This window comes from Larimichthys crocea, chromosome III (genome assembly GCF_000972845.2).
Source record: "Larimichthys crocea isolate SSNF chromosome III, L_crocea_2.0, whole genome shotgun sequence".
In the NCBI taxonomy this organism is placed as follows: Eukaryota; Metazoa; Chordata; class Actinopteri; family Sciaenidae; genus Larimichthys; species Larimichthys crocea.
The window spans coordinates 49,474,232-49,501,845 of NC_040013.1; the positions used below are offsets into that span (position 1 = coordinate 49,474,232).

General features: G+C 40.9%; 1 protein-coding gene across 3 annotated transcripts in view; it reads right to left on the reverse strand.

Annotated features, from left to right (window-relative positions):
* The window catches only part of unc5db (unc-5 netrin receptor Db), a 163,205-nt gene that overhangs the window by 25,821 nt on the left and 109,770 nt on the right, over window positions 1–27,614 (reverse strand). For 2 of the 3 annotated variants that reach the window (XM_019262987.2, XM_019262980.2), the window contains 7 exons: window positions 25,326–25,506; window positions 24,385–24,552; window positions 17,756–17,920; window positions 16,106–16,138; window positions 14,203–14,388; window positions 10,558–10,920; window positions 4,472–4,556 (listed from right to left, as the gene is read on the reverse strand). In XM_019262987.2, the coding sequence (XP_019118532.1) occupies window positions 4,472–4,556; window positions 10,558–10,920; window positions 14,203–14,388; window positions 16,106–16,138; window positions 17,756–17,920; window positions 24,385–24,552; window positions 25,326–25,506 (1,181 nt within the window). The remainder of the gene's footprint in view (window positions 1–4,471; window positions 4,557–10,557; window positions 10,921–14,202; window positions 14,389–16,105; window positions 16,139–17,755; window positions 17,921–24,384; window positions 24,553–25,325; window positions 25,507–27,614) is intronic. The other variant, XM_019262983.2, reaches the window with a different exon arrangement.

Genomic DNA, 27,614 nt, shown 5'->3' on the forward strand with positions numbered 1-27,614 from the left:
TTTCTCCCTGCTCCTCACTCTAGCTGATGATGTCATCCACTCTAGCACAAACATTCCGCCACATACACACCCATTATAAACCCAGAAATTTGACTAAAAACCTGCTCAACTTTGAGCCTTGATAGTTTAAAAACGGTAAAAGCTGTCGATGAGTGTAGTGAATCCCTGAAGATAAGGGAAGCATACCTGCGTTTTAAAGTTCAAACGAAGTCTCTCAGTGAAAGTATGCCAGAGCAGTTAATTGTTGAAAATGTCTGTTGAAATGTATTTTTTTTCGGGCCTCCCCATTCATTCCTTATGGGAAATTTTTCGCAATAAATTCGCAATAAATTCGCAATAAATTCGCGAAAAACATGTGAAACTCTTAGAAAAGTCATAGCAATCGATTCCCGGCCGAGACGGTCGTTTTGATACCTGTTTTGTGTATGTGCGACAAAAACTCTGGGAGGAGTAGCGTGACAAAAAAACGGCGTAAGAATAATAAGATGAAGAAGAATAAGCGCGGTGGATAACATATAGTGTGCGCTTTCAGGCACACTCAATAAGCGGAAGAATAAGCCCGAGAGGTTTTAAAGAGTGTGCTCCTTCAGGCACACTCAATTAGCTAGGAATATCTATGTGTGTTTTGTGATTCTTCTGTGGATCGGTCAGAGATATATGTGTTGTGTCACAGTGCAAGGACATTTAACCTTCCACTGCATGAAAGAGAGGAAAGTGTGTCCTTGATGGTAGCTTAGCAGCAAATAGAAAAGCAACTAAATGTAACTGACTGGATGCAATTTTGAATAATTCTGAATATTATATGACTATGATGCTGTACTGATTGATTCATGATGTGGAAATGTGCATTATCCAGGCAACAGGAAAATGAGGAGAAAGTCTAGAGTTTGCATGAATAGCAACAAGAGCAAAGTAAATGAGAGCAGTAAACACATTCACAGAATCACTCTAAGCCATTTAGTTCTCTTTCACAGTGTTGGAATAATAAGAAGTGCGTGAGGAGGTATATACACTGTAGTTATCACAGTGAAATCACAAACATGATTGCTGAGGTACTATTTGGCTATTACATTTCAGTTATTCATAGAAACATGTAAAAAATAAAATAATGAGAGGGTGTTCCAATGCTACACCACAGAAAGCAAATGGTATGACAGGCAGGCGGGGGTGTCATTGTCTTCAACATACAGTAGACGGATAGATGAGTTCTTCTAACTCTGGAGCAGCCAAACATTTGGATCGGGATGGATCTCAGACAGCTGTTGGTTGTAAACGTGTAATGTCACCTTGGCAGGGACATCGAGTTGTATGCTTTGGATTAAAAACCACGGACATGTCCATCCAAGAGATCTGTGCTGCGAGATCCGTGGACCATGAGAGCTGATCGCTCAAAGCAAGAGCTGCCACTTCCAGAAAAACAGATCAGCAGGGTCAGTCACTGTGGGCACACTGGACTCTGACTGGAGGGCCAGGCACCAAGCAGGAAAGCCATGTCACACCTACGCACTGGTGCGTTTCTACGGACAGACATGCTTATTAGATGATCATTTTAGCCCTCAAACTCTATCCAACTGCAGTGCACTTTGTAAGTTCAGTTTTTCTTCCTTTGATTATTTAAAACTTAACCACGGGCATCCAGACAACAATAAATAACAAACAATATTATGTCCCAAATGTTCAGCTGGGCACACACATGGAAACTAGTTTCATCATTAATAGCTCCTTTTTTTCCAGGACAAAGCTGTTTCTGCCTCACTAGGTTGAAGGAATTATCTCACAATACAAAGCACTCACAGAACCTTGGAGGCAAGGGGAATATGTCCAACCTAAGCAAAACCACACCTTCAAAAAGATTTAGATGAGCCTTTGAAAAAAAAACCCCATCATTTTAAAAAGGCACTTTAATCTCAGTTTAATGAGACTCTATCAGGGTGTGGAAAAGTAGGTTGGGCAGGGATTGGGCCTGGATGCTGCAGTGGGTAAAAGAAAGGATACAATTCTCTGCATGTTCGCTGGCCTGCCAGGATGTAGACAGTGATTGACAGCTGGTGAGATGACAAGCACAACAGACCACAGGGAGAAATATGGCTGTCTACAGTAAACACCTCTCCGCTCACACACACAGTGATGGAAAAAATAAGCACTTGAAAACCACCTCTCTGGTCCAAACCAAAATACTGCCAGGGTGGAGTCTGAAACACATTTAAGTGTTTCAAAGGTGGAGAAAGCAGTGGGAGAAAGCCGACGCTCTGTGCTGGCAGGTAAGAATCTATAACAGGAGAGATGAAGGTAGCTCTAGACCTTCCTGTGAAGACTGATGGATAACACATGAACTACATACATTTGCAGTGTTCAACAACACTGCTTAAAGAGGATTTGCAGCAAAAGCTTGACATTCATGGGTTTCTATGCACTGTATAGTGTATTGTAGTGCCGCTGACAGCTGCTCTGCATTCTTTCAGGTCAGTAAAAAAACATTTATCATAACTCATTTAAAGGAAAAACTCTGTCATGACAGGTGGTGTTTGCATCTTATACTTTCAGTGCCGCACTGTGGTGTTCCACTACCGTGTGTGCATTCTGTGTGGTTTCTTTTCTTCGGTGACTTTGTTCAAGCAGAGCAGTGTCAATAAACAGCGACACTTCAGAGGAAACTGGAGACCCTTGTGGCTCTCCACAGGGGAGAATGTGCAAACACCCCCCTCCACCACAGAGAGAAGCTCAGCCCATCCAAGGGTCATTACCTAGCTGTGATCAGAATAATAATGTGTGTACTGCCAAGATGAAAGGCCTCAGGAGACGTGTGCGCCTTCTATTCCGCTGTGCATGTCCATCAGTGCACCACGCTCCATTCATCACTGCATTCATCATCGTTTAAACAAGCTTCCTGGGTCGTGACTCTCTCCCAGAGCGCCACATTGTTGACACCGAGTGGAGTACATAACTACATATTGACTCTCAGCAGAGTAGCAGGGACGAAAAAGAGATTGGAGGATTGGAGGTTTGACTTTGCTTCCTATGAGTCCGTTAGCTAAATGAAGGACTCTATTGAAAGGCCCCTTGGGGTCTCACAGCGTGAACTTTAGTTTCTCCACAGCAGCTGGGACATCAAAGCCCAGACTACCACCTGTGAGGGGCTTCTGGAAATGAACACCCATATCGTGACATCTAGAGGACTCCTATAGGGAGTGGGAGATAGGCTGCGGTGCTTGCTGGGCCCATCTGTCACACAACCTGCCAGTAAACACAGAGAGATGTGGGGATGGCCACAGGGAGGGTCACACATCTAGCCTTTGTATGAACTACTGCCCACAAATACATTTATTATTTATCTCTTTATTTTAGGGCCAGTACTGATGACAACTGCATTAGAACTGCCCATGGTTAAAATGACCAAAATTACTACTACCTTTAAGTTAACAGTTAGTTAGTTCACTTTATTATTTTAAAATAACTGAACATGCACTCATGAACCATGTGTCTATTCTTTATTTGTAAAGCACCAAATGTGGCTTCATCTGATGCAGTAACATTTACTAGAAACTGCAGTACCCAGCTGCTTTAGGGAATTACACAGCCATTTATAAAAGAAATAATATTTGAGAGTTGATAGTAAATATTCACATCTTCAGTAGGAACCAGTGAAGTTAAAGCTGAGAGTCGGGGAATGTAGGAACGTCAGTAGTAAGTGAGACAGACTCACTCATTGGTAGTCTGAATTTTTCTGAGGAGTTGTTGATGAGTAAAAGAGTGTCAAACCTTTTTCAAAAGAGCAGCACATAGAATGTATTTGAGGGCAAACTATTAAAATGAGAGACGTTTTAAAAAACAGCTCTGAGATCAAATACTGAGCACAGCTTTATTTAATGAAAGTAAACATTCTGCTCTCATACCCTTTCCTCTCACTTCAGTTCTTTTCCTTTTACAACCTGTAAACTCCTTACACACACATACAAGTCTAAGTAGTTCATTCATATATTCTCGAGCAGCATGTTCAGATCAACCTGCCGTCTTATTACAGTTTTAAAGACAGTGACAATAAATTCTCTAATTTACTTTTCTAAGCTTGAATATCTTTGAATGTCATACTTGGAAAAATGAATGAGTGGAGGAGGCATGATAAGAAATAACACACATCATTAAGCTGAACTCAGATAATAAATGGTATGAAAACATATTTCTTTGACAGCAGCATGCTTGGATCTAATTCTGCTGTAATTAAGCCACCAATGATAGAGCGCTTTAAACTTGCAACTTTATAATTTGCTTCAAAGTCTTGGGAAATGAAAGTCCTACTGAGTGTGTACTGACTTACCACTGCAGCTGTGATGGAAGGATGGTAATTAATGAGAGAAAGAGGAAACAGGACAGTGAGTACAGAGGATGGAGAGTCAGGGGAGATGGATGATAAGATAGAGAGAGACAGACAGATAGATGCTTGAAATGATATTTGGGTAAACTCTGGCCTCACCTTGCCTCTCCCTGATTGATCACCATGTACATCTCCCAGGACACATTTTCAGTTACAGCTCCATGAGGCACCAGCAGGCTGACCCCTGGAAAACACACACAAACATGTCAACATCAACAACTCCAGCAGCCTGACAGTGTAGGGCAAAATAAGGGCTTACAGCATGTCGTACACGCAGGGGTTATGGGAATATGTATGAGAGCTTCATTTTGTGGCTGATAGAATAAAGAGAACCAACTAAAATGTGACCTTCAACAAAAAATACAAGTGATTTGAATAGAAATGCACTGAAAACAATGAACACCTATCATGGTACATGCAAACGCTGATCACCTTGAGTATATTACAGAGTGCAGGAGGATGTAGCTGTTTACAATTGGATATGAATTTAGACTACAATTTTAATATGCATGGACTGTATGTATTCCTCTCATATTAAACATGCCTTTGTTTTATGGACATATCTGATAAATATTTTAGTGAACCTGAGTGTTCACCGTGCTTTGATAAATAAATGTTTTCCTGTCCAAGAGGATCAATGGTCCAACACAGCATCCTGTTGATACATATTTGAAACAAATCAGCAGGTAACGTTGACAAAATGTTACGTTGTAAGTAACCAACCTGTTCACGAAACTGTTTGATCTCAGCATAATGTTCCTTACTCTAAATGTCCTTCAAAATAAAAGAGGTAAAAATATATGTTCCAAAACAAATGATTAATATGACATGTTATGGTTTAGGCACACAAACTGCATGATTAATAGAAAACAAGACTGACTGTGAAAAGTGAAAGGCACATTGGCCTCGACCTTCTCCCTTCACCTCTTGTGACCAACAGCTGTCACTGATGGCTGATGTGATGAAAAGTGTTTCACAATGTAAAAGTAACTCACCAGTACACTTTATTTTTCTCTGTGTCAATAATATGACTACATTGTGCAGAAAGAAAAAAAAAACATTTTTCTCTATCTTATGGCAAGGCAAGGCAAGGCAAGGCAAGTTTATTTGTATAGCACAATTCGTACACAAGGCAATTCATAGTGCTTTACAGAGGCAAGGAAAAACATTTGACATTAAGACAAGCAATAGCAATAGAAATAAAAAAATAAAAAGAGAAGAAAATTTAATTAAAAACATCAGAATGTCATTTAAAATCATTAAAATAGCAAATTTGAAAACAATTTAAAACAATAAACGAATCACTGGATTATGATTAAAAATTCTTTAAAAGTTCTTTAAAAGAGCTCAGCCATAAGCACGTGAAAATAGAAAAGTTTTTAACCTGGATTTAAAAGTGCTAAGAGTTGGGGCTGATTTCAGTCCTGCTGGTAGTTTGTTCCAGTTGTGAGCAGCATAACTGCTAAATGCTGCTTCACCGTGTCTGGTTTGAACTCTGTGCTCCACTATCTGACCTGAGTCAGTAGATCTCAGAGCCCTACTGGGTCTATATTCTACTAACATTTCATTTATGTATTGTGGGCCTAAACCATTCAGTGATTTGTAAACTAGTAGCAGAACTTTAAAATCTATTCTGTGGCTAACTGGGAGCCAGTGTAAAGACTTAAGAACTGGGGTGATGTGTTCTGATCTCTTTGTTCTGGTCAAAACTCGAGCTGCTGCGTTCTGAATGAGCTGCAGCTGTTTGATACTTTTTTGGGGGAGTCCAGTCAAAAGACCATTACAGTAGTCAAGTCTACTGGAGATGAAAGCATGGATCAGCTTCTCCTGATCTGTTTGGGACATAAAGCCCTTAACTCTGGATATGTTCTTAAGTTGGTAGAAGGCTGTTTTGGTGACTGATTTTATGTGACTGTTGAAGGTCAGATCTGAGTCTATCAATACGCCAAGGTTTCGGACTTGGTCTTTAGTTTTTAGAGACAGTAACTCAAGGTGTTTTCTGACAGCAACCCTCTTCTCTTTATTGCCAAAAACAATGACCTCAGTTTTTTCTTGATTTAACTGAAGAAAATTTTGGTTCATCCAGTTTTTGACTTGCTCTAGACAGTTACACAATGACTCTATAGGACTGCAGTCATCTGGGGACAGCGCAAGATATATCTGTGTGTCATCTGCATAACTATGATAGTTGACATTAGAATTCTGCAGAATTTGACCTAAAGGCAGCATATATAGGCTGAACAAAAGGGGTCCAAGAACTGACCCCTGAGGAACCCCACATGTCATAGCCACTCGATCTGATTGATTACTTCCAATGGTCACAAAATAACTCCGTTCCTCCAAGTAGGACCTGAACCATTCTAGGACTGTTCCACGGAGTCCTGCCCATGTTATTATTGTTATTGTATTATTCAGTTTAGGTTTCTTAAGATACAAGATGAAGTCCTGCATGCCTCTATCGATGAAGACTTTTATGAACTATATACAGTATCTGAATGATTTGGGTCTGCGGTCTGCTGATGCTTCTCTCACTGATCAGATAGATTTGATTTGTCACCAGTTGCATCAGTATTAGATTTTGCACTCAGGAGTTGAGGAACATTTTATGTCTAAAACCGACCAGCCATGAAGACCGAGAGGACTTTTTAAAACACAGCTTGTCAAGGGAGACCTGACTGCAGATCGCCAGGAGATGAACTTTGCAAAGTAAGAAAGCGGAATAAAGAATTTAGCTCTCAAAAGGTTTAGAGGGTTGAGAGGATTTTATTCCGACAGTAATCGTACAGTTTTTAATTGAAATGTTGGTACTTGATCAAATCTGCAGACTGATCAGCCTGGATAGAAATAAATGGGTACAGACCATAGATGGATTTTGGATATGGAGATTTTTTGAATAAAGTTGTAAACACAGTTTGTCTGACTCTATTTTTATTTATTCTGATCTCCCACCCAGCAACATGCAACATCTTTCAAGAAGCAAGTAGAGATGTCTGCAGAGCAACACTGTCCCGCCACTGTTGCCTGACACTATTCATCTGCTTAGAGAAGCGTTCACATTGAAGAGGAGAGAATACAAAAGGCCTGCTTTACAAATCAAAGGTTCAGAGGAGCAGAGTGGAAGATGACAGATAAAGCTGTTTTTTGGCAGCTCTGTTGAAAGTGAATTTTTGAATACATCGGCCACGTCCGAAATGTTAAAAAAACATTTAAACCTGTGTGTTTTCTTTAAATAAACACTCTGCACCACATGTTAGTGCAGGCTGCTCTACAGTGCGGGAAAAAAACAGAATCAAGGTACTTAGTCAGCTGCTACACTGTTTAATTGTGTTGGACAAAATAGAGAGAAAAGAGCCACAGTTGTTTCTGTGTTTTGTAGCAGCAGATAATCTGGATAGTGTCTTTGTTCACCAACCTGTAGCGCAGAGCGCTTTATAAGATGTAAGCATGCGTGTGAGATGCAGAGAATGGAAAAAACAAACGTTTGATTTATTAAATACACTTATTATCATTATCATTATCATTATCATTATCCTATCATTTTAATTTAATAATGACTGCTTCTTTGTTTTCATAAGTCTAACTTGTTCTTTAAATAAAATTGAATCATTATTTGACACTTTGTTAGCATCAGTGACAGATTTTCATGTCAGTGTTTTTCATAAAATCAAACTGAATGGGTTTAGTCGCTCGCATGTGTGGCTCTGTGGCTTGAATGGTTTACTGAACTGCTGACATTTTTCTTTCATACCACACATAGCATGTCAACAATTTCAGAGGTCTGTCAAGCAGCAGAATCTTTTGAATTTAGGTCAGAACCTTTCAGAATAAAAGCTCTCATTTCAGCTTGAAATAGTTTCCAGTTGCTAATGCCTGGTTTTAGTGAGTATATTAGAGTTGTAACCATAAAAAAGATCTCAGTTCAACCTGTTTCTATGGTTTCTCATTTTTTGCTGCCACAGAAGAGAAAATCCTGGAGTGAAAAAAAAGATTAACTGTAGCGGCTGTTAGCTAATGTTAGCTCAGTTTGTTAGCCAGGCTGCTAGGGCTGTGAGCTCAGGGCACCGGGAGAGTGTCAGTTTTTGTACCACAGGCGTTTTGCACCAAGAAGTGGGGGAATGCTCAGCAGCCTCTATGTACAACAACGCCAGAGGCAAAATTACCAAAAGGATGTTGATGGAAGCTCAGAAGAGAACAAAAGAGTGAGTGAGCGAGCAAGAAGCCGCCGGACAAGAGTAAATGTGGGACTGACTTTTAGTGGTTGGTGAGAGCTTGGTGAAATAAAAGGGCTGGGCTGACTGCTGTTGGACTAGTCAGTAATATTAGCTGCTGGTGACCTGGTTGATGATTGGCTGTTTTTGATCATAAGTAATGTAATCAGAACAAATACTCGAGTACAGCTGAACATATTTACCACAGTGGGATTACACTCTGAAACTGGGGGTGCTAAATCAGGAAAACAAAAATCTACACAATCTTTCTAGCTCTAAGAAGTACATTTACCTATTTAGACAACACATACACAGCATCCAGAAAAGTGCTGTATATACAGACAGCTCAAGAAAACCTATAGATGTAGACAACAACAGTTGTACCTTCACAGCTACCCTTGAGATAGCTCTCACATGTTGGGGTTTTCCTTTTCACACCGTGTTTCTTCAAGACACATATGTGTTGTCAGATTGACAAGTGTTTCACGGTTTGCAGCATTTTATGTGTGTATGTATGTGATGTGTGATCGAAGTTTCGAGTACTTGCATTTTGTCTGTTTGTATGTTTGTCTGTTAAGCTCTGTTTCTTTAGAAAGTAGTTACAGTGTAAAATGTTCAAAGTGTGGTCAGTGTAATCAGGACATTGCTTCTGAAAGGTGGAGTTATAAAATCAAAAGCATCTACATGATTAGACACTAGACAATGTAAATGAGGAAATATGTCTTAAAAGGCTACTGATTGAACTGTTAAGATGCAAAGAATGTTTCTATTTCAGTTCCATATCACTAAGATGACGGGAAAGCTTTAGTAATCTGCAGTGAAGTGTTGCATATGGTCTCTTATTCAGTCTAATGAATAGTGGTCCCTGCAGACAGGCTGTGTGAGTGCTGAACTCGACAGCAGTGACCCCTCCACATGGACCATCAGCCTGAAAGACAACTGCAGGGGGCTGATTTGTCTTCACCTCTTCACGCCAGCTGAGGGCCACCACTACTACGTACATGAGGACCACAGAAGGAGGATGTAAGTGCAGCGGTATGCATGGACTGTTGACCTGGTGATAACTCTAACGGTCCACGCAAACTCCTCCCGCCGCACCATTTGTGATGGTGCGACATGATGACAGTGTGACCCCTGTTTGCCTGAGAGAGTTAGTGAGGATGTGGAGGAATAACAAAGAGCTACCTGCCTCTGCAACAGCACTGATAGATCTTAGCAATAGCTTAGTGTCTAAGGAGTGTGAAGATGTACTCGTAGCTGTGAAGGACAAACTGTGACAAGCTTACACTATCAATGCTTGTACATTACTTCTTTTCTTCACATGTTAGATTCTTCTGCAGATAAATACAGAGAGATAGCGAGAGATGTGTTCATTTTATGTTCTAATGACCTTTTTCTCTTTCCTCTTATTTATTAAAATTATTTTATTACTTTATTAAAACACAACTTTCTCCGTTGTCTTTGTGGACTCCTTTCTATGTAAAGGACTTGGGACAAATTCCCAGTGAAAATCTGAAGGATGTGACATTTATGTCCTCTCTCTCTGCTTCCCTACAGAGTGCAACAATAGCTATTGTTAGCTTAGAAACTAGCAAATGCATCACACACAACAAAACATGATGATGAAGCATGAATTATTATAGATGCATCAAAACGACTTGACCAAGCACATAATAATGACAACTTATGACACTGCATAGACTGTTATAGCACACTATGAGTTCTTACTACAGCTGATTGTTGAGGTGTGTGTATAGGTAGTCATAATGTGTTAAAAGCCCCAACAGTCAACCTGGAGTTTATAACTGGCCCAGAGCATCCATAAGGCAGCTGAAGTCATCATTCATTATAAGTCACATCTATAATGTTTTATGACTGTTTTAAGAGTGTGGTCATAGACTGGTGCTTTTCATGATGTTTTATGACTGAGGCAGTATTTTTTTTCTTCTTTTTGTTCACAAACTTTTCTTTTCTCACCTGTGTTTGGCACCACCAGACGTCCTCCAGAGTGGCCGAATATGCCGGTGATCCTCAGCTGCTCTTTACAGGTGCTAAAGGGCCCATTGAGAGTGAGTAGGCCCTTCTTGCGTCTGTCCACAGTACTGCTGTAGTCCCGGCTCAGGTCCCGCGGGAAGGTCTCAGCAGGGGCTTTGGCGTGGAACTCTGCCCGCTCTGCCACACCAAGTGAAACCATAAAGGAGCTCTGAACTTTGACCTTTATGTCTGGCAGGGCGTCAAAGAGCTCTTTGTCTGCATTGTCCTGGAAGCAGAGGGGAGTGCTGTATGTCCGTCCCACTGTTAAATCAGGCTGCATCGAGGAGTTGAGAAGCAGTGGGTTGCCTACAGAAATGGATATATAGCACAGTCACATAGTCCCCTAAAAGCCCTGCTCACATGGGACTCACATTATGTAGGGGAGTCGTTTAATTAATGAATCAAAGCCCAACCTCTGTGTTTCCTGAGCAGCATTCACATTGGATAATGGAATTCACTGGTGTCCCAAATACAACAGAATAAGGTCAAGATTGTTATTTTTTTATTTCTTGATTTAGCATAGCAAAAGTTAAAATTTTAAAAGGCTGAAAAACTCAAAAACATGCCAAGAATTATTCATTTTCCATGACAGAACAAAGATAAAAGGAGAAAGAATGTGTGCCACTGCATGGATTAAATATCATCAGTGATATTCTGTCTGCAGCACGAGATAGCACCGATAGACTACACTATTTGACAAAAAGCAGGTTTGAGATTAAAATCACCTTCAAACTCCAGAAATAATAGAAATTTAAGAGGCACATGTCTGGACTTCTGACTAAAGTTTCCTGCAGCTGACCAGTAAAGCTCCAGCAGCAATTAAAACAACATGTCCGGGCAGGTGACCAGTGCATCAGAGGTGAGGGAGCACAACCTGGGCAGGAGGTCCAGGGCTCAAAGCCACGGTCAGAGCGTCAGATTTAATTACCAAGCACACACAGCTTGATCTCCATAATCCATCTGCTGGAGTCAGCTCCGCTGGACAATGAGTCGTCCTCCAGAAGGACAGGAGGGAGGGCCAGGAGGGTGTAGGTGACTGCTCTGTAAATGAGGGGAGTCCTTCAGCTCCCAGTATGGACTCAACAGCCTGTGGAGGGGGGTCTTCATCTGTGGCCATTAGTTGTGACGACGCTGCCAAACGGAGCGAGGAGTGTGCTGCATCTATCTGGCAGACTCCAGCATGTGGTGCCCCTGGACGAGCTGTGCCAAGATAACGGCGAAGTCACTGAGTCCTTGCTGCCCAGCTGTTGCCTGCTGCAAGGCGGGAGGCTAATGTTGTTTTATTTTTAGGGAAATCATTAATTACCAGGGGTGTGATTTGTGATGAGCATTATGGGCTGTGTTGGTTCTGACTTGTTTTTCAAAGCTCAACTTTTTATCTTTCCAACAGAATTCTTGATATGGAACATGAGCAGGAATGTATTCACACTTACCAATCAATGCTTCAATGAATATGTTGAATATTTTCTTGATTCATAAATTAGTCAGTATGTGTACCACACATTTCACCACCCACAGAGCTACTTCCTAATTCCTTCCGAATGTCTGAATTCTAACTGTGAAACACAAAGTGTCCTGAATGATCACATGTTCAGTCCTCACAGTGCAGACGTCAGTTTCATTGTATTACTCAGACTTGTGATCACACATTTCATTTGTATGGAAGTAGAAGAAAATCAAATTAAATTGATTTCCTTTTAATTACTGTCAACCTGTTGCAGCTGCTGTACCAGTGATCTGCTACAGTAGTGTAAAGATGGTTTGATGCTTCCAGCATTACAACACTGTACGTTTTGTATTTTACAGGAGTTATGTTTCCTGTTATGAATGAGTCAGTAAACATGCCAAATGAAATGAATTCTAACTCTACATCATTTCAAACATTTGCTTCTTCCTTCATGAATATTCTTCAGGAACTGAACAAACAAAAGGAGTTCTATAGTTTTTGGTCGTGTGTTGTCCTTTTTGTATGTTAACTGACTTTGCTGATTAATGTGTTGATTATAATAATATAATAGTGTTGATGATAATTTTCTGTTGATCACCAAATCCACTAATCAGTGAGTTTGCTTTTATTTATGTATTAATATTGCTGCTGTGATTGAACCCTGTATTACTGCTCATGAACTTGGTCACCATGCTCCTTGATTGCACCTGCATTACAGTTGATGCAAAGCATGAGCAGATATAAAGGATAACATTTTCAGATAAACTTTTCAAGATAATGTTGCAGAAAAATGGAAAGATGGATTTTTCATTTCTAAACAGTTTTATAGTGACAGTGAACCTATAGGCGGCTCTGCGGATATTCCAGCTCTCGGTCAGAGCTGCAGCCCAGTGGACATTACCTCTCTGCTGCTGACATTCGATCACTGTTAAATTTTCTCCCCTCCGGTCGAGTGGAGAATGATCTGATTATCGCTTGAGTGTGCATCTTTAAGAATGGGGCGGCGAAAATGGAATGGCAGTGGTGAGATGAGAGAAGTTAATGAAATGTACCTCAGGTTGAATACCTTGAGGGATAGGTTTGGAATTGGGCCTCTGATTAAAAATCACTCAGAAGGAGAAGTAATGCGGAGAGACAGGGTCAGGGCCAGAGACTCATTCAGCACTCTGCCTCACAGCCACTCTGGCAGCAGAGAGCCATCCGAAAGCGTTTAAGAACTTTAAAAATGCACCTTTTTTTTCGTGATTATTAGGCATGAAGTGTTTCATTTCCTGCCATGTTTATGAAAAGGACGGTAAAATATTAACAATGTAATCACGGCAGAAGTAGGCTAATATATAAAATACAACAAGTGTTCCACATTTCATTGGGCACCTCGGCCACGCTCAAAGAGAGGAAAATGGAGTGATGGTGGCCGGTGGAGGGCACAGCAGGCGGGCTGCACTGAGAGCTGGCCTATTTAAATAGGATTGATGACCTGCTGAATGTACACCTAGCTATACCACCCCCCCCCCTTTTCTATTGTGTGACGAGGGGTGGGGCTTGACCGACTCCACATGTTTGGGGGAGCGAGGGGCACAGCGTGGCTCTTCTCACAGTGCTGTCACTGCGGCAGCGAGGATGGATCACCCTTCGCCACGATGGCTATCACTTGCACTAACCCAGAAGTGTCAGTGACAGTAATATGAATGCCTGTAGCGAAGCTGGCCAGGACAGCCGCAGTCACATAACCAACAGAAGTTATTGCTGTGCACAACAAAAACTGAATTGATGTTCACTGTTCCATACCCCTCACATTTATCCATCAGTGGTTTAGGCCAGTGTAATCTGATGGAGGAGATTGGTTGCCTGACAGTCAAATGTGTGGTCTGCGGGGAAAGGGTGGTCTCTATCAAAGATTGATGCCTCCTGCATCCCAATAACAGAGGAGCCGGTCTGTCAAAATAGAAGGACAGGTCCTTTCACTGATTATGGAGGTATAAATCCGAAGCAGATAGGGAGGCTGCACGCCATGCTGCTTGATGCAAACAAATGCCATCAATCACCAGGCGGCCCTGTAGCTGGGGTCTTTGATGACGACGCCTTTTGGCCTTGTGGTCATTGGCGTGTGTCAGCGTGGAGCTGATGGCACTCTCTCTCACCTTGTCTAGTGGTCTTGAAATTGAAGGACTGGAAACCCCCAGCGAGGGCTGAGGAGTCGATGACGTCCACGCCATATTCACTGTGATTCTTCCTGTACAGCATGACGGCCACTACCAGGATTGCCACTGCGATGATGCCAGCTGCAAGGCCCGAGTACAGAGCTACATCATTGGAGCTGTCCATACCTGAAGCACGAGACACATGAAAAAGAGAAGCAAACGTAAATTCTCAAATGAAAGCCAGAATTAAAATAATGGCCAAATTATACCGGGCATGGCCTGCACGGACAAAAGGGAACTCCTTGATGTTAAACAGAAACTCCTGTTTGTTTCCAAGCTGCTTCAGCCTCGTGACTCAAAGCTACATTAACTATTGTTGGTGGTTGAGTAGCACTGTGGGTAATGTAGATGCCAGTTTTTTTTTCTTTCATATTAAAAGCCCACATAAGAAGATAAAGGCTGTACTGTAAGACTTTTAAAGTGAAAATCCGGGGCGAAGGGTCATTTTCATTCACGACATCTTAACATCATTGGCAGAAAAGGGCTAAGTAGAATAAATGATGTAACTTTTGTTCTGTTCTGACAGAATTGGTGATGTAGAAATACACATAATAAATGTATTAGGACAGCAGGAAAACATGGAGGAAGTATTGTGTTTGCATTAACTGAGGAAATTATGAATATAGGCCTGCTCCTCCCTGCCACCGAGGTAAATATAAAAAAACAGGCCCCTGTCAGTATTTTAGAATTTACAGTGTGTACTGTAAATGTGTTCTTCTGAGATTTCTCTAGCATCAGGGTCTATTCCTTGTTACTGTGATGAAGGCTGCATTGCCAAAAAAATGAATAGAAACAGGCTAGTTTTTGTTATATTGATAAAGACCCAGAAACAAGGAATACAAGAAAATTGTCATTTTGTATACATACATTCAAGGTCAAACACAGGCAAGAGTTACAATATGTTACACTGGCACCGGCATGGAAATGAAACAAGAAGGATGGAAAGTGGTAAAATGGAGCAGACCATCTGTCTCATCTCTCTATGCCACATTATGCACCACAGATAGGAATAAATGAACATGTCCAGCCGTTACTCTAAACTGTTACATATCACACTCAAGCTGCTAACATGGAGGGTGATTAGCCTAACTGCCTTTAGACCCACCGGTCTATATCCAATAGCTATGATGGATATCACAGTGCAGGCAGTCGAAGCCTGTGCGGTGTAGCTTGTGGTCACTGGTCGTTTTGCGAGGACGATAAGAGGCTAATTAATTTAGAGTATTCCTTCCAGGGTGATCACTCGCCAAATAACTGCTTCATGTAGTCCCCATTCAATCATTCAGTTTTCCTTAAAGCCTGTGAAGAAGGCAGCAGGCACGGCTTTAACACTGACGTGACAGGCTAATGAAAGCGCTCCAGCTAGTACCTGACAATCACTTAGTCAGGCTAACTCCAGCAAGTGATTGAAAGCCGCCACAGGAATGTGAGGACAGCGCCGTAAATTGGTCAAATTAGCTCGTTTGCAATGATTACAACCCATTAATCCTCCACAACGTAGCACATGTTCACTTGTCACAACCAATAGATCTCCTGGCTCAAAGTAAAGCACAGCTGTGATGTCACGGCTGTCATAAAAGTCGGGCACTGAATAATGACATGAATGCATAATGAGCAGTTGCTGGGTTAAGTCTCTCAGATCAAAGTGAACTAAAGGTTGGTAATTCATGATGTTTCTCTTTCTAGAGTACGTACTAAGAAAATGCAAACCGCTATCACTCCTTTCTCTGGCTAACTTAGAATATATCATCTCATGTCCCCAAAATTCAGGGCAGTACATATAAGTGGCAGGTGGGGAGCGAGCGGGGGTTGAAGATGAAAGGAATCACAGAGGAAGACTCACTTTGAGGTTTAACGTCATGTAGCAGCTTTCGATCTGCAAAGACAGAGAGATAGAATGAGACAAAGAGGAGAGAAAGTGGTGATTAAAGTCCAAGCCTCTGTGAAGTTACTAACAAGTTTGGACTCGGATCCAACACCCTGAGTACAAAGAAGCTCTTCTGCTGATTGTACAGTATCTGATAATGACCAGGCAGGCATCATTACTGCCCTCATATCACCGCAGATAATAGTGGTGAGGTGCAAAGTTCTCAAAGGCTCTGAAATATTTCTACGTGGGCTAATAATCCCAAATCCAAAAAACAAGTTTGATTAATTTAAGAGAAAGGAAGTCACATGTCTTTCCACTCACCCGTCTCATAATGTATGCTGTGGAAACCACAATAAACATCTTAAAGAGGAGCATGTTCTAGTAGGGCTCTAAAAATTATTGTGTATTGGTAGTTTACATAATAATAACCAGCATACCATAATAAATTTTACATTTCACACAGTGATGTAATATTTGCCTTAATGACACTGTAGCTGCTGAGCTAATGTTAGTTTAAAGTTCACACATTCAGAGCTTTTCTGTTCCACATCCTGAACTGAACGGTGGAATACTGGGCTTCAAAGCTGAACACTGTTTACTGCTTACGTCCTTTCTCTCATGGCTGATGAACACTGAGCTACCACCCTGTTTCTCCACTCCCTCTCTCTCTCTCCAAACACTAAAATGAGACAGAGTGGTATTTTATTATGGACACCAGCATGCAGAGAGTCTTACATTTTTTAATATGGACTCACAGAATTAACATCAATTAGCTGCTGGAATTGTTTGTCCTGGTAATAAGAACTTTTATTATTATTTATGAAATAAGTTAATTGTTACTTTACAGTTAATTTCAAAATTAAAGGTCCAGTGAGTCAGAGTTAATGGGCTCTATTTATAGTATATCAGAAATTAAATATAATATTATGCTAAAATAACTATATGTTTTCATGAGTTTAAATAAGAATCTTTGTGTTTTGTGTTATAGAATAAGCCTTTTATATCTACAGATGTAGGGCCACATGTTAAACCACCGTGTTTCTACAGCAGACCAGAACAAACAAACTTATTAAACACACCTTTTTTTTAAGGTGATATGAGGGGCTTGCAATCAACCATCAGTGCAATCATCAAGTAACTATGCCGCTAAACGCCACCAAATCCTACACACTGGACCTTTAATGTAAGCTGAGAGTAAGATGATCACCCATCCTCACTTCTTCAAATCACAGCCTGTGTTCAGCCCTACACTGCAGTCAGTATTTACTCCACTGATGAAAATACTGAAATCTTTAAGTCATCGCATGTGCACGACTCAAACAGTGCAATGACATTCCATTCCAAACGTCAAGCATCATTCAAGACTGTCTGCACGTCCTCCCCTGTGACAGATTCAGTCTGACATACAATATGTCAAGTGAGCAGCACACAGGAGAAAGAGCGCTGACATTATCATGCACTGGGCATCTGTGTCAGTCCACAGAGTGATTCTTTTCCAACGCACACCTCCTGTTCAAACATGCCTGTGATGCTGTGTTACAGTGAGTGTATATATGATGATGATAATGATAGAAATATGATGACAATGACGATGATGGTGCCCTGCAGGGACAAAGGCCTTACTCTGGGTACATAATCCATCTGTGCAGTTCTCAGTGGCCTCGCTGTTTCCTTCACACATCTTGCCTCGGTGTCTGGGTACTGGGGAGTTGCATTCCCGACTCCGCTGTCTCTCGCACTGGCTGCTGCACACGGTCCACTCACTCCACTCATCCCAGCCTCCATCAACTGCAACACAAGAATATACACACAAATTTGGACAGAGAGATGATGCATGTGTGTGCACACACACCAAGATGGCAACCAGAAAGTACGACATTACATAACAGCCTGATCAGCATTCGTATTACAGATATTCAAGAGACTTAGTTCAACATTTTGATAGCTGAGCAAGTTAGCAAGTTGCCTTTCAGTGGAAAAACTTCATTTCTGGATGCCAGGCCAGCTGATTTCCTTCTTAAGTTAAAATGCTAAGCTCTACTGTTGAAAAGGAAAATGGCTGTCTGAAATGATACTCTTAAACGGATATTGATTCTTCTTGAGGTGAGACTATTATCTGGCTAAAATCCGTTTTTCTGCTGGACCTGTCCATAGCATTGTAACACTGACTATAAAAATACAAGAACTGCCCTCATAAACATATCCTGACTCCTGTTTTTACTCTACATGAGGTTTATTTTCACTGCATTTCCCAAAATGTCTTCACTTTCCTATGACGACCTGATGAAGATATTTACATCCAGCATACCTGCTATATAACCACAGACACTATCCCAACTTTCATTTTGATGCTATATTGACGAACAATAAACATCCAAATGCCTCACACACACATATTCAGTATGACACACAGTACACAGGGTGATGTGGTGATGTCAGTTTGAGAGACATGTTCTCCTCATTAACCCTTGAGCCTGTTTAGATAATCAGATTTGATGCAAGGCTACAAAACCAAGATAGGCTGGTGCATGCTAATAGCTGGGAGTCCTCCACCATGCTCTGTCATCTGATCAAGGAAGAAATCATCATGCCTAGCTTAACAAATATTTGGAGATCATGAAGATTCTTTGGCAGCAGCTGCGATGCCGATAATACAAAGTTGTGGGCGTGGAGAAGGTAATCTTCCTTTGTGGTGTTCCATCGTCCCGACCTACACTCTGCATTTGTTTGTGGTTTCTTCTCAGCTACTTGAGATGCAAATGATGTGTCTGTATGATGCAGAGAGAATGCTGAGTGCTTCTGAGTTTGACCGCAGTCGCTGGTGAGTGTATACATATCGTTTTTCCTGACAGTTCCCCAATGACTTGTTGCTGTGATTCTGTTGAATGAGCTCATCTGCCTACTGGTAAACAAACGATACAGTCTGACAAACTGTAACTGCAAAACTCTGAATCACTTCGAACACCTTGTGGAAACTTTTTATGTTTCAAACTCATTTTTTGCTGCATGCTGAATTCTTTAGATCAAGGTTCTTCAAGTGGTTCACTTGGTTCAGGTTCTGGTTGAACCTCCAAACAACCTTCTGTAAACCCCTGTCACGTTACATAAACTAACAACAGACAATAACCCGATGTACATGTCCAAAACTGCATGAAGGATTGTTATTGTAACTCTAAGATAATAACTGTACCTGTTGGTATCTGCAGTGACAGCCTGGTCTTTTGGTCTTTTTGCAGGATTTATGAGGGTGACCACTTTGACTGACAAGCAGATGCTGTCACAGGTGACTTGTTTGAGCAACCAGGCTTCATTCAGCCCACCTCATTTTTGGATTAGCCAGGAGCCACCACACTGAGCTTGACAATGGCTCTTCAGAAACCTGAGGTGCATGTCACAGAGACTACACCTAGGTTTTATACTGGCTATATATAGAACACCAAACATATGTTAAATAGGTTGCGTTTCACTGGGACCAGTTTAAGGACCATTTCCAGCCACAGATTTGGTGTTCTCTCAAATAAACTCCAATGATGTTTTTCATAGTTTCTGGACAACAACTTATCCCAGCTGCACTGCAGTTACAGGATAAGTGCACAAAACACTCCCTGTTTCCTACTTATTATTTGACTGATGTGGAAATTATAGTCATATAACACTACACTTGTCAGTGCAACAGGATGATGATTCAGTGTTTGGAATAATGTACGTGGTTTCAGAGACGAAGTGTTTGAGAGTTTTTTCTTTACCCGAGTCAAAGGTCTAAAAGCAGAGGGTGTTGTACACTGTGCGGATTGTAAAGCTCCCTCAGGCAAATTGTAAGCTGTGATTTTGAGTATCAGCAGGAACGGAATACAACATTCATTAGTAAGTTTTTTTTTCAATGTATAATCACCTAAAAATAAGAATCATTGTGTTTTTGTTGTCTTAAAATGTGCAGGTCCGCTTCTGCCATGTTGAACCTTTATTTTTCTACAGTAGCCAGAAACAGACAAATCAAACACTGATCTAGAAATGGCCTTTTTCCTACATAATTGGAAAAAGAGGTTGAGTTTCATTTGGTTGTAATCTGCAACTTCACTGCTAGGTGCCACTAAATCCTACACACTGGACCTTTTAAGGTGTGACATGCTAAAACATTTAAGAATCATAGTCAGTGGACTAACAGCAGCATCACTTACACAGCAGCATCTACTCAAAGTTTGCTACTGTTAACTAACATTAGCCACATAGAGTGATGGGTCATACTGACCAAAACAAAAACCCCTGAGTGTACATATTGTTATAAAAATTAGGATTATACTGGGGTGCAGATGTCTTAACTCATACAGTGTGTGTCTGTCCTGTTCTTTGTATGTCTCGCATACCTCCCTTAGTTGGCCTCTGATTTACTGAGGCTGGTAGGGAGGGACAATTATAAATTAGTGGTATAAGGACAGGAGGGACAGGCTAGGGGAGTACCATGTGGATGTAAAATAGAGTGCTCATTACTGCGCAGTAAACCAACTAAAGGAATGTTATGATGTTATCTGTATCAGTGGGGAGGTGTCAGAGACAGCCCATTTTTGAACAATGTATAAGAACCTATTGATAGTGCTCCACAGGGAGCATTTTCTCTGTAACCCTCTTGTGTGTTGCACTGTTAAACGCTCCTTCTTGTACAAGAATATTAAATTCAACTTAAACTTTGATACTTTGAATCCAGTCCGCCTTATTCAAGGGAACTTCTTTGAAAATTCTCGTAACACATATGTTTGAGCAAGGATGCATTTTATTCTTTATGACTCTATCTTTTTATTTGTAAGAGGAAGAATTTGTTATTCTGTCTTCTTTTGCTTTGAATTGTAAAATACACATTTCAAGTTGCAGATAAAATAGGAAATAAATGCAAAATAGAGTGACAGTACGGTGTACAATCAGTATTTACTTGGTTTGAATCATTGCACTCTCCTAGCACACAATAATATAAAGTTTTGTGTCAGTATTCTCTCTTTACTGTTTCTTGTTAACTGGCTATCTGCCTCGTCATAGTACAGCCTCTGACCTCATCCATCCTCCGTGCACTGCCTGCACTCAGACCATCATTAAGACAATGCTCTGGGCTAGCTTGTCAGAATCGGACAGGCTTGTCAATCAGCAGCTCAGACAGCTGGGTTCATCGCAGCCTACGCTTTGCTCCTGTCTGCATCTCCTTCCTCCCATAAAGACATGGATCAACCCTGATGAGAGGGCGACACCCGCTTCCCTCTCTGCTGCATGTTACTTCAGTCATTCCTCAAGGCCTCCAGGCCACAGTGTTGCAGCATATCTGCTTATCTCTGCCTAAGTAGGCAATTCTTATTCCTCTTCTTTTGCACTAAATTATTTTTTATGTGAACTCCACACTGCAAACATGACCCACCCTCCTCCTCTTGGCTACATTTAACGTTGACAGCTTGAATTGGCAGCGAGAGGCAGCTAGTTGAAAACTTCGATACCCATACATCAGTCAGTGTCTAGAAAATGCTATTTTTTTGACTGCGAGCCAGAAAGTGAGTTTTGAAAGCCCGACATCACAGCACCTTAAAAAGCAAAAGCTGAGTCATTGTTATCGATCACCACCTCATCAGAGTTTCTCCTGCACAGGAATCCTAGGCGGCTGACAGTGTCATTTTCTGTGCAACCTTCATAAAAAGATGCATGTTGACAGCAATTTTAACTAGAAACTGTAGCACGAAATAAAATAATGACACCCACTCCCCCTTTTTGGTTAAAGGAACAGGGGAGTAGATCAAAAAGCTAAGAGATAGATTATAATATGTGTCTTTTTAAAACTGAATAAATTATGTGATGCTATGTGGCTTGTACAAATATTCTGAAGCTGACAGACTTTATCAAGAGGGAAGAGCATTTTTATAATAGATGAGAAAGTGGACCAAGACCAGGACCAAGATATTGGTCTTGGATTACTGAGTACAAAATGAGGGTAGCTATGGGATAAGAAACTCTGCATTCTTAGATCATTTTGAGCTGTAGAGTTTTCTAGTAAAGTAATTGTGAGGATGCATCATTGCCTCTATCTCATATAATATCAAACTATAGCTGTGTCTCAATTCTATACTATACTAGACTATACTACATCATATCCTTCTAAGCACTGCCACAGCTACAGAAGAACCTCGGAAAGTATAATAGGGTTCGTACGCAAGTTTGATTCTCTGCCCCACTAGTCAAGTCAAATCGGAGTGTCCATTAGCAGGATACTGTTATATACTTTGTTATCTAGTATTATAACTATTAATGAGGAAACGGGAGACCAGGAAGAATTGCATGGCTGCATGTATTGCTCTTCAACTCAGGACAGAGAACTCAAGACGTCACTTCACAACGCATTACACTGGGGTGTAACTGTATCCCTGGAGGGACAAACTTAGGCTGTCAATACACAACAGATACTGCACCCCAAATTGCATGGAAATGTGTGTATTGGTGAGCTTAGTGTCAGTTTCAGGAGCAGTCACACTTTGCATGGCAGCCTCCACTTTTACCAATTGAAAGTGTGTGTAAATGGGTGAATGTGACAAGTGTTGTAAAGTGTCCTGTCATTAAAAGCTTGACCTGACTGTTTGTGCCCATCTGTGTCTTGGCAGTCTGAGGCCCTTACAAACTGAACAAATTCGCATCAGGCATGCTTGTTGGATGACCTCGCTGATTTCTGAGCTCCAGCTTCCAAGCTTCTGAGCTCTTTGGGAAAACGAGACAATATGTGGAAGCTTACAGTGTGTATACGAGATGTGCAACAGTGTATGCAGGGGCCCAACATCTGCACAGAGGTGACAAGGCATGAAGATGAATTCTCTATCAACATATGTTCACTTCACACATGTTGATAATGGATATAGACATGCAGACTTGAGTACACTCAAGCTGAGGACCATGCTAACACAATGTGGCAATGTGAAAGACAGCTGCTAAATATACGGTTTACCACTTTTTCATAAAACCTTAACATCTTCCTTGAATAAGTGTGTCACATACTAGTCTGGCACCTTCCAGAACCTGTCATTTGTATTCTCATATACTGATTAGATTAGGAGATTAGGTAACAACAATTAAGCTTACTTATAAAGGCTTTCAACAAAAGACAATGGATGTCATAGGCAGCCTCACCTCACTGCCTCATTTCCCCGACTGGAGGTTTTTACATTCAACTTTTAAGTCTGTCATAGCTCTGCAGAGAAGTGGTTAAATGCTCAGAAACACTAACTAGTGCAATCTCTTTTTATTATTATTATTATTTATGAGCAAAACAACTTCTGCTGGAAGCCTTTTATTTGTTCCTTTTTTTTTGGTTCCAATCATTTTTCTATTCCTTTTCCTCTCATAAAGGTATGTAGATTTCAGAACTGAGTGTAGACAGCAGAGGAATTGTGCAGATAGAACACAGTTACTAAATATGTCAAGTCATACATACCAACCATACATGATTTTGTCCTACTAGTGATGGTGTTCATAGCTTTCTGGAACAATTCTTTCTCATATGAGTATTTTCATACAATTTACATTAGCAAATACATTTAGTAAGAAACTTATACAAGAAATATTCCTATTGAATGTATCTGCATCCTGTTCAATGCTAAATCAAAATGGTTGAGCATAATCCAGTTATAAATTATGGTGCAAAAAGAATAAATGGCTGATCTGTGCTTTCTTTATGTCATGAGGCAAGTCAAAATACAAAAGTGCCACACTGAAATAAAATGGTGACCATGGTAAGCATTTCCTGTTTAACATCTGCACTTTAGCATTCAGTTCAAACATCTGTTGTGCTTAAACTAATAGCACTGTAGTCTTGTTTTATTGCCTCTGACTATCTTGGTCAAATGGTGTATTCATATTATATATTATGTGCAGTACATTCATTAACTGATAGCAGGGGCTGCCACCTGCTCATCAGCAGTTCATTTACAAAGCGCTCACACTGATACTGAACTCACCCATACACACACCGATGTCACAGCCAATAGAAGATTGAGGTTCAGTATGTTGCTCAAAGACACATACCAGAGGTACAGAGATGTTGTCAGGTCACACATGCATCTGTCCCATCCTTATATTAATAATATAATAATCTTAATAATATGATTGATTGATATTCCTATAACTACAATGTTTGACTTCTAGAGAAAAGTAACTTTTGTATCTGTACTACACCAAAAAGTTGTACTGTAGTGTTATACTGTATTTGCATGCAGGAAAGTTCAAGTGGAACTGACTTGGACAGAGTGTGTTGCAGGTGATCTTCTGTACGGACATGCCCTCGCAGAAAGCCCCGCCGTTGAGAGGCGCCGGGTTAGTACAGGTTCGAGATCGCTTCTGGACACCACGCCCACATGGCACGTTGCAGGCTGACCACTCTGTCCACAGGGACCAGCCGCCGTTCACTGGAGAGAGTTCAAGAAAGTTAGAGAATAAGATGGGGTAGAGCAAGCGAACAACACATATTACTTTTCCAAAACTCTGGCATAGTTAAATACTCTAACAAGAGCTGTGGTTATTAATGATTATGCAGGCTCCGAGGCACTGCAAAGTAACAATGCATAACCGCTGGAGCAGACTGAGCACAGCACATTCATTGTGGTGAATATACAGCTCCCTCTTTCCTAATTGCCAGTTCAATGTTCCTTGCTCTTGGATTAAGATAAAAACGTGAAAATGTGCAGAAGCAAAGAAAACAGCCATTAAACGAAATTGCCATTTCCAAAGGCGACACTGACTCATACTGGTGGACAGGTTGGAGTCAACCACTTAGCGCTCTGACTGAAGCGGTTTACTCAATGATCACTCTGTCTACTGTGCACGGAAGCTAAATGTTTGGCAGTGCAATCAAAGCTGGTGAACCTGCATTGCTGGAAGGCCTCTGGCAAATAAATACTTAATAAGCAACATTCCTGTTAAATGAGATTAAGACACAGTGGCTTATTTTCTTTCATAAAGTACACATTGATTTTAAATGAGAGGCATTAAATTGAGTCTTTGAATAATACATTCATTGAAATAAAGAGGAAACATCGCTCTTCAGAGAAAACATGGAGATAGGTCTCTTAATCACTTGTTTAGTGGTGCAGGAAAGCAAACAAACTGATGTGAAGTGCCACATAAACAGTGTGTCAGTACACTGCAATGTGTTGTAACAACATCTGGGAGGACAGCGTACCAAAGACTATCACAGTGGCTGTGGCGCTGCGTCTCTTAGCCACGATGTTGCTGGCCAGACAAGTGTAGTTGCCCGAGTCCGACAGTCGCGCCTCGTTGATGATGAGGTTGTGGTCTGCTCGGGTGTCGATGTTGTCGTCATTCAGAGAGCTCAGCAGCTCTTCATTTTTAAACCATTCCACCTGTACAAGAGAGGTGATAAAGGACAGATATGATATGATGCACATCATATAACTACTTTTAAACATTAAGCAACTATTAACGGAGTATTTTGGTTCATTACAAGTTGTATCTCATGTTTGTAGAAGGATGACAGGACAACAAGAACGAGTGGCAGATGATGAGACGGGTTGTTTAGATCATCACTAACCACTGATCGTCTGACTGCTTTGTCTCATGGGGAACGTTACAGCTTGGAGCTTTCTAACAGAAAGTATGTGATGCAGAATTCATTACATACATGGACATGGAGTTTGAGATGTGTGGCAGGTGTCCAGGTGGAGAATGGTGTTACAAGTTACATCATCAGAAATGTATGATCCAGCACTTTTGAAGGTGGGGGCAGTCATGAAAAGTTGACTTTGAACTTTTCTTTGTGTCCTTTGTGTCCTTTGTTCCCTGTGAGTTTCACAGATGTGAAGGTCTGAATCGCTTTAGTGTCTGTTAGTCAACTACACATCATTTTTTAACTGTTCCACTAACACAGTGGTAGAAACCCAAACCTGCTTGATTTGCCCAAATAACATTTAGTGGTATTAAGCTTCTCTGTCTTCTTTCCTCCAAATCTCTCATTGAAATTTTCATTGCTTACAAGTTATCCACTTTTTCACCTTTTGCATCACTTTTAAAGGCGTCAGCTTTAACATGTGTGCTATCCGTGCAACATCCGTGTCAGTGCTGCTAATTTGACAGCTGGAGACCAAGGATTTGGCAGCAACAGTGACTTGTGAATGATGTCAGGTGTTTGCAGCTCACAGATGAAACCATTCACTCAGTCAGGTCACAGAGCTGTGAAATGGATCCACAACAATACAACTGCATAAACTCAAGGTAAAAAGCTAAAGCACCATTCGGACTGCACTTCTGTCCCCATGGGAAGCTGGGGTGATTCAGGAGAGGACCTGGACTTGCTGTTTGTTTGCAATTCCATGTGTTCTACACAGGTCCAAGAGCATTTTTAGTAGCTTTTAACAGACTAAAATCCTGCTTTATCTGTATATTTGTTTATAGAACAAACAGCATCAGTTTGATCCATTCATACCTTTTATCATTTATCAGAGAAATGTGTTTGTTGAACGTAGAGCATGATCTTCCAATCGAACACATACAATTGATAATGCATTAAACATCTGCAGTTAATAAGTAACTAAGTATTTTTAACACCTGTAGTTGAGTAATATTTCAATAATGTACTGTAGCAGTACAGATTTTTAGTACTCTTTCCACCACTGGTGAATATTGTATTCCTCACCTCTCCCTACAGCACTAACAGGCAGGATTATGAAACCAATCAAGCTCAATTTTCAGTCCTGACACAACTGATTCTGTCAATTTTCGTGTGTTACATCGACATCAACCCCATGAATACCTTCAGTGGTAGAATGTTTGAAAGTGTTATCCGTGTTATCCCAGTTTGCATCGAGTAGATGGGTGTTCTGGGTGTTCTTGAGAGAGAGAGAGCGATCAGGGAGATGCAGTCAAGAGTGATAGCAGGCCCTTTCCCCCACCTCTGAGCCTTTCCATTGGGAACACATTTTCCTTTAGACATGGTCTGACAACACGTCATACCAGCCAGTTTATTACAAGCATACTCAACCTTCAGGTCTGCCCTTCTGAGAAAATGCAGATCTCATATTTGGATTTACTCCCCTATATATAATCACAGCTATTCAGCACAACCACCATGACTAAAGCCATTAGGCAGTCAAGAGAAGTACTATAACCAATTACCAGCAAGAGAGAGGAAAACTAATTATGAATTACGAACTTAGTGACGCTTTAGTGCTTCTACCCTGGTAAAGGAGCTGCTTCACAGCATTTGCAAATTATATTCATAGTGTGGCAGAATGGGCTGGGCTGATGGATTTATAGGAGCACACAGGCACCCTTTATAATAAACAACACTCAGGCAGGATGCAAATAGGAAGTGCCTGTGGGCATGCACACACTGGGTAAATAGAAATGACACACAGAACCCGGGGATGATGGATTGCAGGTATATATTGACACAAATAAAAATGATAATGAACATCATAACACAGTAATCATTTCTCACATTCGGTATATTTCA